Below are 17,148 nucleotides of genomic sequence, written 5' to 3' on the forward strand. Positions count from 1 at the left end.
ACTCAACAAGCAGCAGATATTTTTAAATGCAGCACAGGCTGATAAATGGTGTTGAATTTACAGTGAGGAATTTCACCTTGCAAAAAGTTACCATCACACTTGGAGGCAATGTGAACAGTGAAGTGGAAGGTGTATCTGATACCAGAAATCTTTACTGTAGTATTGAGGTGGAAAGTGAAAGAAGCTGTAAGTGTTGTGAAGGGTTAAAAGTGGAACTTAAGAAGGTGTTATTAGAACTTAGTTCAGTAAGAGAAATTATTAAAATGCTTCAAGAAAGTGGTAACTATGGAGGATGGGCTGAGTGTGAAATCACTAACCGGCCGAAGGTATATCAAGAGAAAAATTTTGAAATGAATAAAGAAAATGTAAGTGAATGGACAAGAGTAAGAAAAGGATATGGGAAATGTGCCTGCAAGATAGAAGCAAACCAAACACAGGCATTACCAAAGTGTGTAAATCGCTTTTCGAAACTTTCTAACCTCAAAGAGTCGGTAGATCATTTTAAAGAGTAAGGGCGAATGAACTCAAGGCCAATAGAGAATAGACAGAAAGGCGTTTCGATAATAAAGGGACATAAGGTGGTCGTTATTGGAGACAGCCATGCCAGAGGTTGTGGAACAGAGCTAAAAGAAAAGTCTGGAAAATCGTTTGAGGCCATAGGGTTTGTTAAACCAGGGACCGGTTTAGAGATTATTACGAAAATGGCAACAAAAGAAATTAGTAAGCTTACAAAGAAATATGTGATTGTGGTTTGGGGAGGAACATATGATATAGCTAAAAATGCAACAAAAAAGGGCCTCAATCAAATGGTAAAGTTTGTGAAGCAAAACAGTCATACGAATATTGTGATAATGGAAGCCCCACAGACATGACTTGAGTGTGTTATCTTGTGTTAATAATGAAGTAAAAAGGTTTAATAGGAAACTGCAGAAGATGAATAAGATTTACAATACAGAAATTTTAGATGTGGATATAAATCGAGAGTACTTCACTCATCACGGACTGCATATGAATACATCGGGAAAGGAGAAGATGGTGAGAAAAATATCAGAGGCTGTTAAAAGAATTGTCACAAGAATAAAGGATAAACCTATCACCCTGACATGGAAGGATACATTCACAGGAAAAAGTGGAGAAAGGGAAGAAAGGAAGGATACTATAGAGATTAAGGAAATACAAGTTCGATCATCAGGAAGATGTCATAAACAACCAGTGACAATCAGAGATGATTTTTATGGACAACAAGCAGTTTAAAGGGAGTGTAAATAGAATTAAGGTTCTTCATCAAAAAGTCCAAAGTTTTAAAAGTAAAGTGTTAGAACTAGATGTTGTACTGCAGACTGAGCTGAGCTATGTAGATGTATCATGTTTTACAGAACACTGGCAAAAAGAGCAGCAAATATACTACATGAACTTTACACAATTTAAATTAGCAAAACTCATTCAGTAGGGTAACAAGTGGCCGTGGAGGAGCATGCATTTATGTAAGAAGAGGTTTAGGAACAAAAGAAGTTAATTATTTCCAAGATATGCATGAGGGAAACAACTTTGAAATGGCGGTGACAGAATTGTTGGGTTACAAAATTATTGTAATTTGTATATATAGATCACCTGATGGAAATTTTAAGGAACTAGTGATTAAAAAATTAAGTATGAAAGGAAAACAGTTGATCTTATGTGGGGACTGGAATATGAATTTTTTGCAGGAGAGTGTAAAATTAAATTAACTAAAAAATCTTTTGAATGTATATAATTTGGTAAATACAATGGAGGTTCCGACTAGAGCTACAAAGAATACTAAATCATTGATTGATGTAATCATTATAAATAATAGTAATTATACAAAACCATCAATAGTAATGGATCTAGGTTTCTCATATCATTATGCTCAAGTATTATCTCTATGTATTGAGAATTTTGTAAGGAGACCATTAAAAGTTAGGAGGAGAATGTTTAGTGAAGGAGGCATGGAAGAACGGCAATATATTTTAAACATAGAATCGCGGCAAGATGTGTTTTTAGAATCCGATGTAAATGGGAAATTTAAGGTTTTTATGGATACTTTCCATTATTACTTTGATGTGGTTTTCCCCTTAAAATAATTTAACCAGAGTAAACAACAAAAGAAAGGTTGGGTTACTCAGGGAATAAGAAAGTCCACTAAAAGGATGAGTTGGTTGAATAGTTTGCAAAAGAGAACAAATCTTACAGGAAAAGAACAGGAGTATATACATAAAAATCTAACGATATTCACAGGTGTGAATGGTTCGTTGGCAGACAAAACAAAACTACCACCATATGTGACACTGGATTGACAGACTATGCCTAAGGTGCAGCAACACACGGGGATGACTACATGAACTGTGGGGGGACCTGTTAGAGGAAGACAAAGCACACTGTTGAGGAAATGGGAAATGTTTGTGCTGGATGCACTTAAAGGTCATTTAACACCGGATGCCAAATCAGTGATATCCTGCGATCACATATGCAGAAATGACCTCATAACTGCATGTTCTACTGACTAAGCTTCTTGAAGGATCATTTGTAACAACTGTATTCCAGATGGCTCCTGGTAGGAGACCATGTTCTGACACCACTGGCAAAACAGACAGATCCAGTATAGAACTGCTGTGCTGGTTAAGCAAGACTATAGCAACAAATCTCTCCAGTACTGATGGTCAAATAATATAACAAGTGCTGTATAGCCAATGCAATGAAAGGAAGGAAGGATGAGGACAATGCTGGGAATGTTGGTGGTGGGAGTGATACAAACGATGGGAATTGTGAACAAACTGAAGCTTAAACAAACAGTAAGAATGGCAAACATCGCAAGACTGGTGAAGGTGAACATGGAAGGAAACTTACTCCATGAACTTCATGTATAGCACAACTTCCAGTACTTATTTTCTTTTGTAAGTCTGTACTAAGATTATGAAATAAATTCACAACATTCATTTTCTGTGCAGACATGTTTCATAGTGCATGGTCAACTTGCATTCAAAGTGACCTTTGGTTCAAGTAAATATGGTACTATGAAGAAGAGGTTCATGTTACAAAATGTGATTACAGTGAAAAAACTGGTCTACTAGAGAAAATTCTCGTTCTCATCTCAGTTCTCAAAATTCCTCCAAGTTCTCATCTCAAACAGAAAAGGTCATTCTTGCAAATGCCCAGTTCAGATTCATCCATTACAGATTTAAACAGCATTCACAGTATTAGATGTACAGAGTGGTTTTCATTGAACCATTTCATTTTGTCATAAAATGAAAATCTGTAGTCTTCAGTGTGAAATGTGTTTCATTTGTCTTCTCTTTTGACACGACGCACATAAGTTGCATGATGGAATTTTGTAGTACATATGCAGTGTTTTTATTTGGTCTGAGTTCATCTCTTACTCTACTGACTCCTTCAAATAATCAGTAGTGCTGGCATCAGTGCTGAAGACTTTACCCTCGAGATATTCTAATATGAAAAATAACCTGGGTTTAAATCGGATGACAAAGGTGGCCACTCAAAAATCCACCAAGAACATGAGAAAATCTGTTTGAGAGGATTATATTTCTGGATGTTCCCTGCAACAAGCCCAGTATAATACTGGCTGTACGAGGGCTTCATTCCATCTTGCTGGTACCAGGCCTTATTGAGATCACCTCTGTAACTCATGAGAAAAGGAACATAGTCAGTCAGCAGGACACAAAGGTGGGCCTGAGAGCTGACTGTGTCTTCAACAAACACAGATGTGAACATGTCAATACTGAAGACTGCACACCACACTGTAACTTGAGGGGGATGTAGGGATTGTCAGTGACGGTGACTTTGTAATGACAGCAACAAACAATCTGTTTGTTTATATAACTTCCTAAATGAAAACAGCTTTCATCATGCAACAATATTTTCTTTAAAATGTCCGCTTCATTCTCAAGAAAGACAGACAATCTGTTGTAGAACCTAGGGTGTCTGTGTTTGCTGAAGTCAGTTAAGAGAACTGATAACTGTATCTTGTAAGGATATGCTGATAAGTGAGACTGGTAAATTTTTCTCATTGTGCTACAGCTCACAAGCATGTCTTAGGACTCCACAGTGATGTCTGCCAGGCTGCATCCACCACATCAGGTTTGCACAGGAGGCAGAGCATCCAACATCAGCAGACTACACAGCTTAACTACTGTGAGGTGTCAGCATTGGGTGAGTGGTGAAGAGGGGAAGGTGGTGTGTGGGCATAAATGTACATTCCTGAAAACATAAGCTCTTGTGTTACCTCCACACTTTAGTTACATGTGGTCAGCAACTATCCACTACAGTCTATGTTTCTGAAATAGCTGCCACACCATCAGGCCACTTCACTATCTGCCTGATTATACTGAGTTCAGTGTAGCCTGGGAACATGGGAGTGCAGTTCACACGATGTCTGGTGACATCAGTTAATGCTAGCCAGTATCTTTTGTTGGTGCTTTATGTATAGCACACACTATACAGAACATGCTCTGCACTGAGACTACAGAAGTCTCACTTCTGCATCACTCTTTCACAGTGAAAACTTTCTAATGCACACTGTAGGCGTCCACAAGGTATGGGGTTAAAATGATACCACTCCAGTGCCACAAACCTAAAATAAAAACATGTACAGAAAAGAAACTCTGTATTTATAATACTGTCATGAGATTGAGTTGGCTACGGATGGGGTTTAGATTGGTAAGTGGATATACTGGACTCCTGAAACTCATAACTACAATTTACTATATCAGTTTCACACATCTACACACTTTACAGATCATTGTGGCACCCACTAAGCATTCTCACTCTACTGTATCGTCATCATTTCTCTGGTAATGACTTTCAACACTGTAGCTTCCTCAGCTTGTGTTCGGCGGCTTCTGTCCTCGCTGGCTGAAGCCTATCTCACCTCTCAACCATGTGTTGCCTGGTCACAATCTTCTAACAAGGGATATTCCTCACACCCATACATGACTCACGAAACATTCCCCCTAACAGCTGTCTCAGGACTGTACTGCTCTGCCATTGGCCTTCTCACCAAGGCCCAGGACCTTCTCAAGTTCAGACTGCCTGCCTCTAAGCTTGACTTCCACTTGACTGACTTTGTGTTTTGATTCTCCACACGTAGCCTCAGGGCAGATCCAAGAGAAAACACCTCTTCTTGCAGTTGCTTTGTTACTGCTTGACATGGGAGTTGTGGCAGACTGACAGGAAACATCGTTTCCCAAAGTTGCTTCTTTGTTGTATGACATCACTGTTGTCATGGAAATAAATTTATTGCACCAATGTGTAGCAACATGCTTCAGCTTTCAGTATATATATATCACAACATTAAGTTTATGGTCTTCTGAGATGTGACATTATGTACTGTAGTAAATAAGATACGAACATTTTGGAGGACTCTGCTACCTACCTCAATCTTCAGAGCAGAAAATAGAGGCAGCGAGTTCCCCCGGAAGATTGGTACCTATATACCATACTATGTAGCGTAGTATCTCAGAAGAATAATCTCAATATTCACTGCAATGAGATCCCCAATCCTCATAGTCAATTGTTAAGTTACAGGTAATCTATGCCAACAACAAATATCTTCCCTCTTTAAACTTATTAAAAATATTAAAGTAGTACCTAAAAACAATACTTCGATCATCATCCTTAAGGACATGCAGAAAGTTTTGACATACGGCACAGGTAAGGCTGCAGGGTGAAATTCCCTGGTTTGATGCTGCCAACAGTTTTGCCAAGCGATGATGCAGATCAGTGCTTAACAAATGGGCAGTTGCCTGCAGAAGGGTCTCCTCATAGCAAGAGTTGCTTAGCATACCTATCAGAGTAACAATAAAAGAAATACTAAGTGATTATAATTAAATAAAGCAATGTTTAAATATTATCACATCTGTAATGAAAAGCTAAAAAGTGCACCTGTTTCACCATGTCTGTCACATATAGCAAACTAGAGAATTACTGAATACACTTTCACGAACTCTGGCGCTGACAAGTTTACTAAAATCTGTTATTACATTCAATTTTCGTTGCAATATGCCAGACAAAGAGACATATTACATCCAGACCTACAAGTATATATAACACACTAAATACCGTTTCAAATTAAAGCTGCTGACAAAATGAGAACACACATTTTATGCTCAATATGTCTCTCCTGTAAGTGTTACAGTTAACAAGCCAGTTAAACAAAAGAGAGCACCTGTGCCAGAATCATTCTGCTACACACATTTCTTAACTTCTTTACTTGCAGATCAAAGAGAGTGCAAAATACTTTGTCCTCATTAACAAACTGCATTAATATCATCAACACCTGGTATCTTACTCTGGTAAGCACTATACAATTTACATATCGAACTACAACAGGTCTCAAGCGCTGTTAAAGACTGTGATATTTTAGACCAACTCACCCATCATGAGCTCTCTAATGTCACCGAACTTCCCTCCCTTGTAAGCTGGGTCCATGAGTATGACCTGAATCACTGCAGGCAATGATACATAACCACTCATTGATGTGAGCAACTGCTGTGTCAGCTCCTTCAGCTCTGCCAGTCAACAAACACATAAACATTACTACAATCTAAACAGAACACAGGTCTTGTGCTCAGTCAGTCACTTCAAGACGATATACATGATTCACCTGGACCTTCATAACTTCTAGAACCAATCAAAATGTGGGAAAATTTACTGATGTGGTGAGAAAGGGCCATCAAATGACCATCTGGAAGACAGTGGAAGAGCAGACAGTCAACAGAAAGAAAGTGAGATTGACTCTGAGTCAGTGTCAAAATGGAACTAATCAAGCAAAGAATGTGGGGACAAGAAGATGGTATTCTTCATGGTCACTGTTGTGAGAACCTCAAATCTTGCATGGAAAAAGATATTTGTTCAGATGTTACAGCTGAAGAACCTGACCTTCTGGGTCTTCCAGCAGCAACATGATACAAAATGCCAAAATCTTAAATGGAAACTTCAGAGTGCTGGAGGTCAGAGATTGGACGAATGTTAGAATTAAAGATGAAAGTGTTGCTGTTCTGCTACCCTGTTTTGAGAGGAATTATCCACTTTGAATTTGTTTCTTCAGTATTATTATTATTATTATTATATTTCAACATCCTGTTGCAGTGATTAATTAATTTGACTGCTTAAAGTTCCATATTTTTCTACAAAAGGGTGGGGCACAGAAACTTCCGTTTTGTGAAGATGCATTGTGAAGGGAGGGTAGGTCGCAGAAAAGTGGAGATAGGCTCAGCGAACGCAGCAGTCGCGGAAGTTTCTGTCTAATACCCCTCAGTAGGAAACATGAGGTGGGTGAGCAGCGTTCGTTTGCTGTCGAAGCCTATTTTTCGAACAACCATTCCTATGTGGCGGTGCAATGTGCGTTCACTCACTTCAGAATTAAGCCCAGAGGTCCGGTTCCCCACCGGAAATCAATTGTTTTGTGGGTAGAGAACTTTAGGACAACCAGGAGCGTGGTGAAAAAAATCATCAGGGTGACAACGGACTGTTACAATGCCAGAAAATGTGGAGGCAGTTCAACAGTCAATTTTGAAATCTGCAAGACGCTCCGCTCGCAAACATGCAGTCGCCCTAGACATATCCAATCGTTCAATGCGCTGAATTCTTCACGAACATCTTCATTTCCATCCCTATAAGATGGTTGTTGTGCAAGAATTGTCACCATGTGATTTCCAGCACTCCGCCTACCCCCCTCCGCATGGTGACATAACACGCAACGCAGCTGTGACACGGGTAAGAGGTAACAGTGATACTCATTGCGTAACAGGTAGGTGCTGCGACTCTATACGAGAGCTGCACTGCCTGCAAGTTGAGTTGAATGTGTAGCCGTCCCCGGAGACTTAAAGTGTATCAGCAGCCGAAGACAGTTCTCCAGTCAGCAGTGAACAAGTTCTCAAGGCAGCAGCCTATGAGTTAAGTTGGAATATGGCAGCCGTCACGGAAGAAGAACCGGACGTGTGTAATTGGGAGTACGTGATACAGGGACACTTACATAGCTCCCGTACTGTGAATACGTGTAGACTACTGAAGACAGAGTAAACAGATTATTGCGAATAGGGTTATAAAGCGTGAAACCCCGCAGAGTGAACAGATTATTGCGAATAGGGTTATAAAGTGTGAAACCCCGCAACAGTGTTATAAATAATTGTAGTTATGATCTGTAGGTTGTTAAATAAACCAATTAACAATACGAACGGCGTCTTCAGTGTCTAAACACCATTGTTGGAATGTCCTCCATGACTGATTGACTGGACCTCATGTGACATTCACACATTTCCAAAAACTAGAAATCTCCTTGAAAGGATCTCATTTTAAATCCATATGACATTTGGAGTAATGTGATGACAGAATCAAATGGCTTTTCAGAAAATGATTTAAGCAATATTTCCATGCATGGCAGAGGTGCCTGAACGTGTATACCAAGTCAGGAGGTAAGAACTGTGCAGGTGATCACAGAAACTAGTGAAATTAGCAGAACATATTTTTATGTAGTCAGTGCAGTTAGCTGTTAGATCTCAAACACAAACAGAACTGCCCTCAACTTCAATGTTCCATAAAATTTCTGAAACTTCTGATTATAATGGGAAACCTGATTGAGAGATCAACAGAGGAATATAAAAGTGTTTTGAATTTTATAAAATCATGAATAAAATATTATGGAATAGAGAGATACCAAAACAATGCAAAATAAGAATCTGTAAGCATATTTTAAACCAATTCCAACATTTAATGCTGTAGCACTCACCCAACAAAGGGAAACAGAAGCAAGAGCCAAGCAAGAGAAACAAAATTTTTGGGTAGCAGCAAGACAGAAACATGAAGGGACAGAAGTATATAATAAATTTTTGAAGAAGCTGGTACATTGAAACACCCACTCAAGATTTCTTTAGCCTACTGCAGACTTGCACAATAAACTGAGGGAAATTTAACATGGAGATTACTGACTGGGATCACCGAAAATGAATGTTAAATGATGGAAAAACTTAAATCCACTGCATTCAAGATCTGTTAATGCAGTCTGAAGGGAAACAATTATGGTGGTTTAGCAATAAAAATGAATATGCCAAGATGGGCATTAAAATTATTTTACAAGACAACCAAGAACAAGATTTTTCAGGCAAGTACTGGAACACACTGAGAGAGGAAAGAGTTGGCAAGAAACCAAAAGGGAAAGATTGTGTGAAGAAGAAAATACTCTTCCTCTAATGCAAAGATAATCTCATGGAAATACATCATGAAGTGGAGTGAACTATACTCAAGTGCCAAAAGTCATGGGATAGCAGTATGTAAATTTATTTTTAAGTGGCGCCACCATCCCTTGACGGCTTGGGAATGCCCAGAGTAGCATCAGTTGTGAGGTGTTCTCTCGTGAGTCAGGTTGAACACAGCCAGTCTGCTCGTGGCAAGCCAATATGAATTATCGGAAGAAACTTACATGAATTATCGGAGTTTGAACGGGGCATGATAGTGTGTGCCAGGCGGATGGGACATTCAATTTCCGAAGTTGTGAGGTCATTCAACATTCCTCGATCCACGGTGTCACGGGTGTACTGGGAATACCTTGTGGAAGGCATTTCCACCCACCGTGGACAGTGCAGTGGACAACCACGGGCGCTTAATGATCATGACCAGCGGCGTCTAGCTAGAATTGTCTGTGGTGACAAGAGACAATGGCTGAAATCACATCCACATTCAATGCAGGAGGTACCAGATGCATATCCAGCAGGTCAGTGCAGTGTTCTTTAGCTTCCATGGGATATGGGAGCACAAGACTGACCAGAGTGCCTTTGTTAACACCACGACATCGGACACAGCGCCTCACCTGGACTTGTGACGTCGCTAATTGGACCCTGGAGGATTGGCAATATGTGGTGTGGTCCGATGAGTCACGGTACCAGTTGTTTCGGGCGGATGGTAGGTTTCGGGTGTGGCTCAGACCTCAGGAGGCCATGGACCCCAGTTGTCAACAAGGCACCGTGCGGGCTGGTGGTAGTTCCATACTGGTGCGGGGTGTGTTCACGTGGCATGAGTTGTGTCTGTTTGTCCACCTACACACGTCATTGACCAGTGACCGCTACGTTACACTGCTTGGTGACCATCTGCAGTCCTTCATGGACTTCATGTACCCCCCCGCCAACAAAGATGGGATATTCCAGCAGGACAATGCACCGTGTCATTGGGCCAGAGTTGTCCAGAATTGGTTTGAGGAGCATTCTGGAGAGTTCCGACAAATGGTGTGGCCACCACATTCGCCCGACATGAACCCAATTGAGCATTTATGGGACGTGGTGGAGAGGTCCATTCGCACCCAAAATCCTGCACCTACAAATACCAGGAAGCTGTGGTCAGCTATCCAGATGGCGTGGCTCAACATCTCTCCAGAGGTCTTCCATCCACTTGTGGAATCGATGCCACGTCGAGTTGCTGCACTTCACCGGGCTAGAGGGGGTCCTACATGATACTAGGTACCTATCCCATGACTTCTGGCACTTCTGTGTATATCATGGCAAGGTCCACTGGCAGGAGTTTATTAACAGTTTGTTCAGTGGAAGGGTTACATCAGTAAAGACATAAAACTCCTGAAGAAGTATATATTATTTGGACAAATTAAATGACATCTCATGACGCATATATCACTTACCTGATAAACTTACAGGTTTCTCCCTCCTTTGTGGGCGCATTAAAGTTTCTAGCAGAGGAAACCAGAGAGCTTCACGTGACTTTTCATCTAACATGGCAGAGCCGCGCTGACACAGGCCAACACACTTATTGAACAAACTGCGCAGCTCATCTGTGTCGATGTTTTCAGCAACTCCTTCAGCTAGGAGTCCAGTCACCTTCTCCATCATAAGGCTCAGTGCACCCTGGAAGTCTCCAGTCTTCTCCAGAAGAAATGCTGTGGCTTCAACTTGAGAGAACCTCTTGGTGATCTGTACAGAGTTTCTTACTGAATACTCATGGCATGTCTTCTGATACATATACAGATGCAACTTTTCTGCTTCCTACACTGGCTCAATTAGTAATATGCATCCACAAATACAAAAGAGACTGCCCAAAGACACTACAACAATTACTCTACAGTGTTGCCAATACGTACACTAGTCATTACAGCCATTCTCAACATTCAGCACTGGATGCAGGTGAGTGGCTAGTTCTATAGCCCAAATGTTTTCCCCTGAGTCCTACTGGACAGGATGTTTAGCAAGCCCTACAGCTCATCTAAACCAATGGGAAAGGGAAAGCTCTCTGCCCTGACTGGGAATCAATCCCAATTCCCTGGTCGTCCAGCCTGCAGACTAGTTATTATACTGACTGAGCTATCTGGCTTAAGTACAACTATTAAAAGCAAGTCACAATCTAGTTTAAACAAATTCTCAACCAGACAGAGGGCCAATCCCTGTTGCAACAAACTGACATTCACATTTTTGTACCAAATATTATGGTTGTCTGCAAATTGCAGCCAGAATGACCAAGAGAACACTGTGTAAAATGAGGCACACACAGATTTACAGACGAGTTTCTGACAATAGATGCATTCAGTTCTGTAACAAAAATTCTTCATATCAATAGGAAATTAAATTTAAAAAACTGAAAGGTAAGGCAGGATAGGAAGTTACACATCAATGCATAATATACTCATACTTTACCTGTATGGCATTATCAAGCCGGTAACCATCGCTGCTTGTAACATATGGGTAGACCTTCTCAGGACTGAACTCACAGAGAAGCTCAATGTACCGCTCTACTAATGCTGGATCAAAATTCAACTCATCTTTTAGCTGGGCCAGACTGGAGTGTGCCTCCCTTGGAAGTAGAGGAGGGAGGAGAGATGTACATTATTACTTTCAAAATATATTTAAAAAAGTTTTAAGAAAATGGTTAATTATATCTCAAAACAGACATGCAATAAAACAGGTTTCACAGCTCCCACAATTAGTGGCTGTAGGTTGGAAAGTCTGTCTGGCATTTATTCAGAATCAAGATAGAGGGTAAGAGTTCACAGATCACACTGGGACACATTTGGATCTTGAGGGTCAAATATAGCAGAAAGTTTTGACAAAAAGCTGTATAAATGTGCTGTCCGCATGTCATTCAGTAACAGGCATAATACAGAGAGATTAAAATTTCCAGTAGACCCACCTGCAATCAAAGAGGCCCTGTAGAAACTGAAACAACACTCTGGGCTCCTCCTGTAATATCCCAACTATTCTTGGCACAAGCTGAGGTACATGCTGCAGGAGAACCTGGCCTGTCTTGGTTGCATCAATGTCCAGCAATTCCTGAAAGTGTCACACACACTGTTAATTCTGAAGTAGACACACGAATATCTGAGAGAGACAATTACGGCCATCTCAGCACTCAGCTAAACAAACACAGAGATTGACTGCAGGTTTTGTAATGGTGTTGTATGAACTGCAGAAACTATAAAGCACCAAATGATGTGGAAGGACAACAGTGTTCAGCAAAACTGAGTTCTGGAAGGAAGAGGTGATGGCTCATTTAATGGTACTATCCTAGCTCCCGAGTGAAGGGACTGTGAATGATTATGAAGAACCTCATTCATTATAACTGCTGTTCTGGCTGCTGGATACAGATCACAAGCATTACTGATACAGGAGACAGATGGCAAGTGAGTGGGCACGAGGTGTGGGGCACTGCTGACACATTCCACCTCAAACCTGTAAATGCATGTTATAACAACATATTCCTTCAACTATCACTTCAGCTGTCACACAGTTTTGTGTGTCTTACAGTGAAAATGCTCAACAATCTGATAATGCAAATATGTGATAATTTTTCTAAACAACATATCAGCCTCAAATTTATGATGGAATTGAAGAAAACGGTGAGTGAACATTATAGGGTGTTAGCAGAACTTAATGAGCAATCTGCCATGCCACAGGGATGAGCTTCTTTTTTGTGCCAGAAATAATTTCCTGAAGGAAGAGAAGTCCATGACGAGTTTTGACTGAAGCAGCCGAGAACAGCAAAAACTGATGGAAAGCACAGCTACTATCAGAATGATAGTAGAATGTTTGTGGATGGATAAAAAGAGAGTAGGGTGCAAGGCTGACAGTGACAGATATGACAAGTTCCATCTTCTGTGATATGTATAATGCTGAGTAGTCTGTTGAAAGTCAACCACTCACTACCTGCTTCATGCTGGTTTCTTGCATGGCCTAATCTTAGACCTTGAAAATGGGGATGACGCGTTCCTTTGAAACACTGGCTGACTTTCAATGGACTACATGGCATTATATCCCAGAAGATGGAACTCTTCCAGACAAGAAGGGAGTTCATCAAATTTTACAAATGAGTGTTACATCAAGACAATGCACTGGACCAGAATGCAGTATCAGTGAGGCAATTTGTGATGTAAAAATGGATCCTTCTGATGGAACATCCTCTTATTCTCCTGATTTGGCTCTGTGCAACATCTTTCTGCTCCACTGTACGAAAACTTCACTGAGAGGGACACATTTTGGGGTCACCGGAGGAGAATCAGCATTATATGTCACACATGCTATAAGCGATATCAGATGAGGCATTCCAGAAATACTTCTAAATGTAACAGAGAAGAATAGCTTCACGCAGAGCTGCCAAAGAGAACAACTTTGAAGGTGAAGAGCAATTAACTGGGGGACTAAGATTTAACTTGCTCACAAAGTCACCACTGACAGACACCAGCTATACCTCATAAATAGTGTAAGATGTGTCATTCATACCCTTATATTGTCAGCAATCTGTGTCTCCACTTTAGCTCTGTCAGCAGCACTGGTGTAGAGCAAGAGGATGTTCCGAAGGTATGAAAACACTTGCGGCTTTCTCAGTGGATCTCTTAGGTAGCAGTGAAGAATTCTGTCGTACTGCCGTCTCTGCTCATACAGGTGCTCACATACCCGGTAACTGCCAACACCACAAAACACACAGACATGTAATGCATCAATTATATGATCTGAGATTACTTTTATTGTCACTCTTTCAAAATATTTGCAAGCATTCCCTAAAGTAATTACAAGCAGCAGAGTCCTTTGTGAAAAGCTATCAGTCACTCAGCTAATCAAATCACCCCCTGCTTTTTACAGAACCTGAAAGTTTGTTAACATGTTCACAAGATCCCAAAACTCATCCATATTCTGAGCCACATGAATCCAATACACACCCTCCCACCATTGCTCCTTTAGGATTTTATTTATATTATCCCCACATCAGCGCTTAGGCCTTCCAAGTGGTGTCTTCCCATCAGATTTTCCAACCAAAATTTTGTATGTGTGTGCTACATGCCCTGCCCATCTCATCCTCCTTTAGGAACCACAGTCACAGCAACATTATCCGGTAATTCCTATAAACTATACCATATGTCATGATGGTTATGCTCACTGTGGCACGTGCCTACACAAGCATGTCATGCACGTGTGATTTCTTGTATTTCATCTGGTGAAGAGCTGGTGGTTGACATGTTCAGCCATTCCTTACACTAACAATGATTGTGACAAGTCTGTACCCAGATAGGACTGGTGCCATCTGAGCCACACAAAGTTCAGGTTTCTACCACAGCATAGTGTGCTATTCAACTGTCAGCTGCACAAGAATAGTGGCACAGTGAGAGTCCATTTCACACATACAGTAAACGCTCGCAAATCTGGTGGTTACAGTTCATCCAGATCAAAATATGAAAAATTCCATTTACAGTGGAGTACATATATTTAAAGACACATGGGATTTAGAAGCATGAGGGATGAGAGTGAGTGGACTTTCATACTGTGTTGAGGGCAGCCGGAGAGGCTGGAACCACACAATAAAATATGCAAGGCTGGCTGGAGCTGGATGCAGGAGACCCTGGATTTCAGGTTATTGTCTTCTTATAGTTTTTAAAGAAAGGCTCTAGTGACTGAACATGAAATTATGAATGTGCTTAATAGTTCCCCCTTGATGGTTTTGTATGGTTTTATCATGAAATAATGTATATGACCAAACTGGGTACGTCTGTACCAGAAAACTCAGTTCCTGTTATCTTCTGTTTCCATCATTTTATGTTCAGTTCCCATGTTTATCACTCATTAACTCTATTGTGCATCCAGTGCTTTGTAAGGAAGAAGGAACACACATGACCTCACACATCTCCTTCTGTAACAAGTGTAATCATTATGTTTGACTATGTGCATGCATACAGAGTACTAAGGACAAAGGTTTGAATGAAGGGAGCTTGGCTCAAATCCTGCACATAAAGAGGAACATTATTCTGTTATTATGTTCAAAAAACATTCAGTTTCTTAAACTGTCAGTAGGATGAGAACACACATGTGCATCCTGCAATTTTGTGGAAGCAAGTGTATGTATGAACAGCAGCAGTCACTGTTGACAAATATTATTTATTTAACTCATTTATGGTTTATTTAATGGTACTGTCAGGAGTACTGAATGCTATGATCATCAGTGAATGAATTGAAAAGGATGTTGAAGGTCATGCCCTAATTTAAGATGGTACCTAGGCATTTACAAAGAGGGGATCAGGAAAAACCACAATGACCTTCCAGGCTGAGATCTGAACCTGAGACCTTCCAAACATGCAGCAGGAGCACTGCCCAATCGAGGGGGACATTCAGGATGGACAGAACTGCTGACACAGGACACGAGATGGTACTGGTGTGGTTAGCAACATGAAGCAATGAAGGCTAAGACTTCTGACTCAAACGTGCTTCTGTTTTCAATTAGGACAATGCGATACTTCTTAGTAAAGTGAGTATCAGTCACGTATCATTATAAATATCCAAGATGAAAAATCACATTACAAATATGACAATAAGCTCTACTGGCCATGTCTGCATTACAGCAACAGCATACGCGTGTGGTTCAGACGACTGAGTGTTGTAGCTTTCACTACACATATCATTTACCCAGTTAAACTGAGTTAAATTCTAGCTGTCAGCTCCCATAATATCAAATTTAAAATTCTTTGTTGCTGGATAACAGAGGTTGAACAGAGATACTCACAAAGCAGCTTTATCAGCTAGCCGTAGCAGTTTGTCTTGGTCATAATGTGCAAGGCCTCCTGCCCTCATTAGTTCCAGGAGTGCCTGTTGCCGCTCCTCATGATGTCCCATTGTGCTACTGGAACCAGAGTCTATGGTAAGAAATTCTACCACTTGTTCAAACAGCTGGCGTTCCACATGCAGGCTGCACCACGGTTTGGCCAACTGACGGGCCAAGAAAGTGAACAAGGACCCTACTTGACTAGGCTGCAAGGAACAACCACAAAATGTGTGAGTTTTCTATAAGGGAACATACTATCATAAACTAAATTCTAAGGTTCTAATGATGACATACAACACATTATTCAGACTATTCTGTTGGGTTCTGGGAGCCATCCCACACTTAAGGGAGGACAATACTGAATACAGTGACAAAACATGATAAAGAAATTCAAGGTATTCCCTTCATAGGTAAGGACCATTAACATAAACATTGTATGCTCATATACAAATTGCATCAGGTGTACTGATGCCATTTCTAAATATCCAGTGCAGTACATGAATTACATCAGAAGTTAGAATGTTGAATTACATAAAATTGATTTGCTTAAACACTGTACTTAAAAAAAAAAGAAGTAAAGCTATCCCTGTACCAGGCTGTGAAGGCCCATAGGGTTGTGAGACGTTGAGGGTCCCACATTATCTAGACAATCGGCTCAAAGATGGCAGTAAGGTTGTCAGCCTTATGCGCCGGTCGCGCTTTAATCCCCAGGAAGATTATTTAATTAATTCCTGGTACTCATTTCTGTTAGAGGCTGAGTAAACCCCAGGGCCTACTGCGACTGGAAGGATTAGGTCAACTGAAAAAATCCAATGACCAAACACTGTACTAGTAAAATTAACATATCTCTTAATCCAGTAATCATAATTGCACAAAACTTTTTATTTGTGTTGTTCATTGTATTCTCAATACACTGCACAGCCAGAATTTTGAGGTATTATATATTATTCTGTAAATTATTTATTTTAACTGACTGGAGTTCACAATTTTTTAAAATCACGACTTTATGAATTACAAGATAGATATCACAAGTTTGATTATGAAAAATGCAGAAAAATCTACTCAGTGCATAAAATATTTATAATGATTTTATTGCAA

The 17,148-nt window shown here is 40.4% G+C and overlaps 1 protein-coding gene across 7 annotated transcripts in view; it reads right to left on the minus strand.

The window, feature by feature from the left end:
- Window positions 1–17,148, minus strand: part of LOC111862400 (vacuolar protein sorting-associated protein 8 homolog) — an 83,003-nt gene that overhangs the window by 22,297 nt on the left and 43,558 nt on the right. For all 7 annotated transcript variants that reach the window (XR_004512794.1, XR_002842424.2, XR_002842425.2 and 4 more), the window contains exons 14-20: window positions 16,012–16,256; window positions 13,743–13,923; window positions 12,157–12,296; window positions 11,664–11,820; window positions 10,658–10,946; window positions 6,408–6,542; window positions 5,623–5,818 (exon numbers count right to left, since the gene is read on the minus strand). Coding sequence is in view for 3 of the 7 variants with exons in the window: in XM_033750651.1 (XP_033606542.1) it covers window positions 5,623–5,818; window positions 6,408–6,542; window positions 10,658–10,946; window positions 11,664–11,820; window positions 12,157–12,296; window positions 13,743–13,923; window positions 16,012–16,256 (1,343 nt within the window). In the remaining 4 variants the exon portion in view is untranslated. The remainder of the gene's footprint in view (window positions 1–5,622; window positions 5,819–6,407; window positions 6,543–10,657; window positions 10,947–11,663; window positions 11,821–12,156; window positions 12,297–13,742; window positions 13,924–16,011; window positions 16,257–17,148) is intronic.

The sequence above is a fragment of the Cryptotermes secundus genome, unplaced genomic scaffold (genome assembly GCF_002891405.2).
Source record: "Cryptotermes secundus unplaced genomic scaffold, Csec_1.0 scaffold715, whole genome shotgun sequence".
Classification (NCBI taxonomy): domain Eukaryota; kingdom Metazoa; phylum Arthropoda; class Insecta; order Blattodea; family Kalotermitidae; genus Cryptotermes; species Cryptotermes secundus.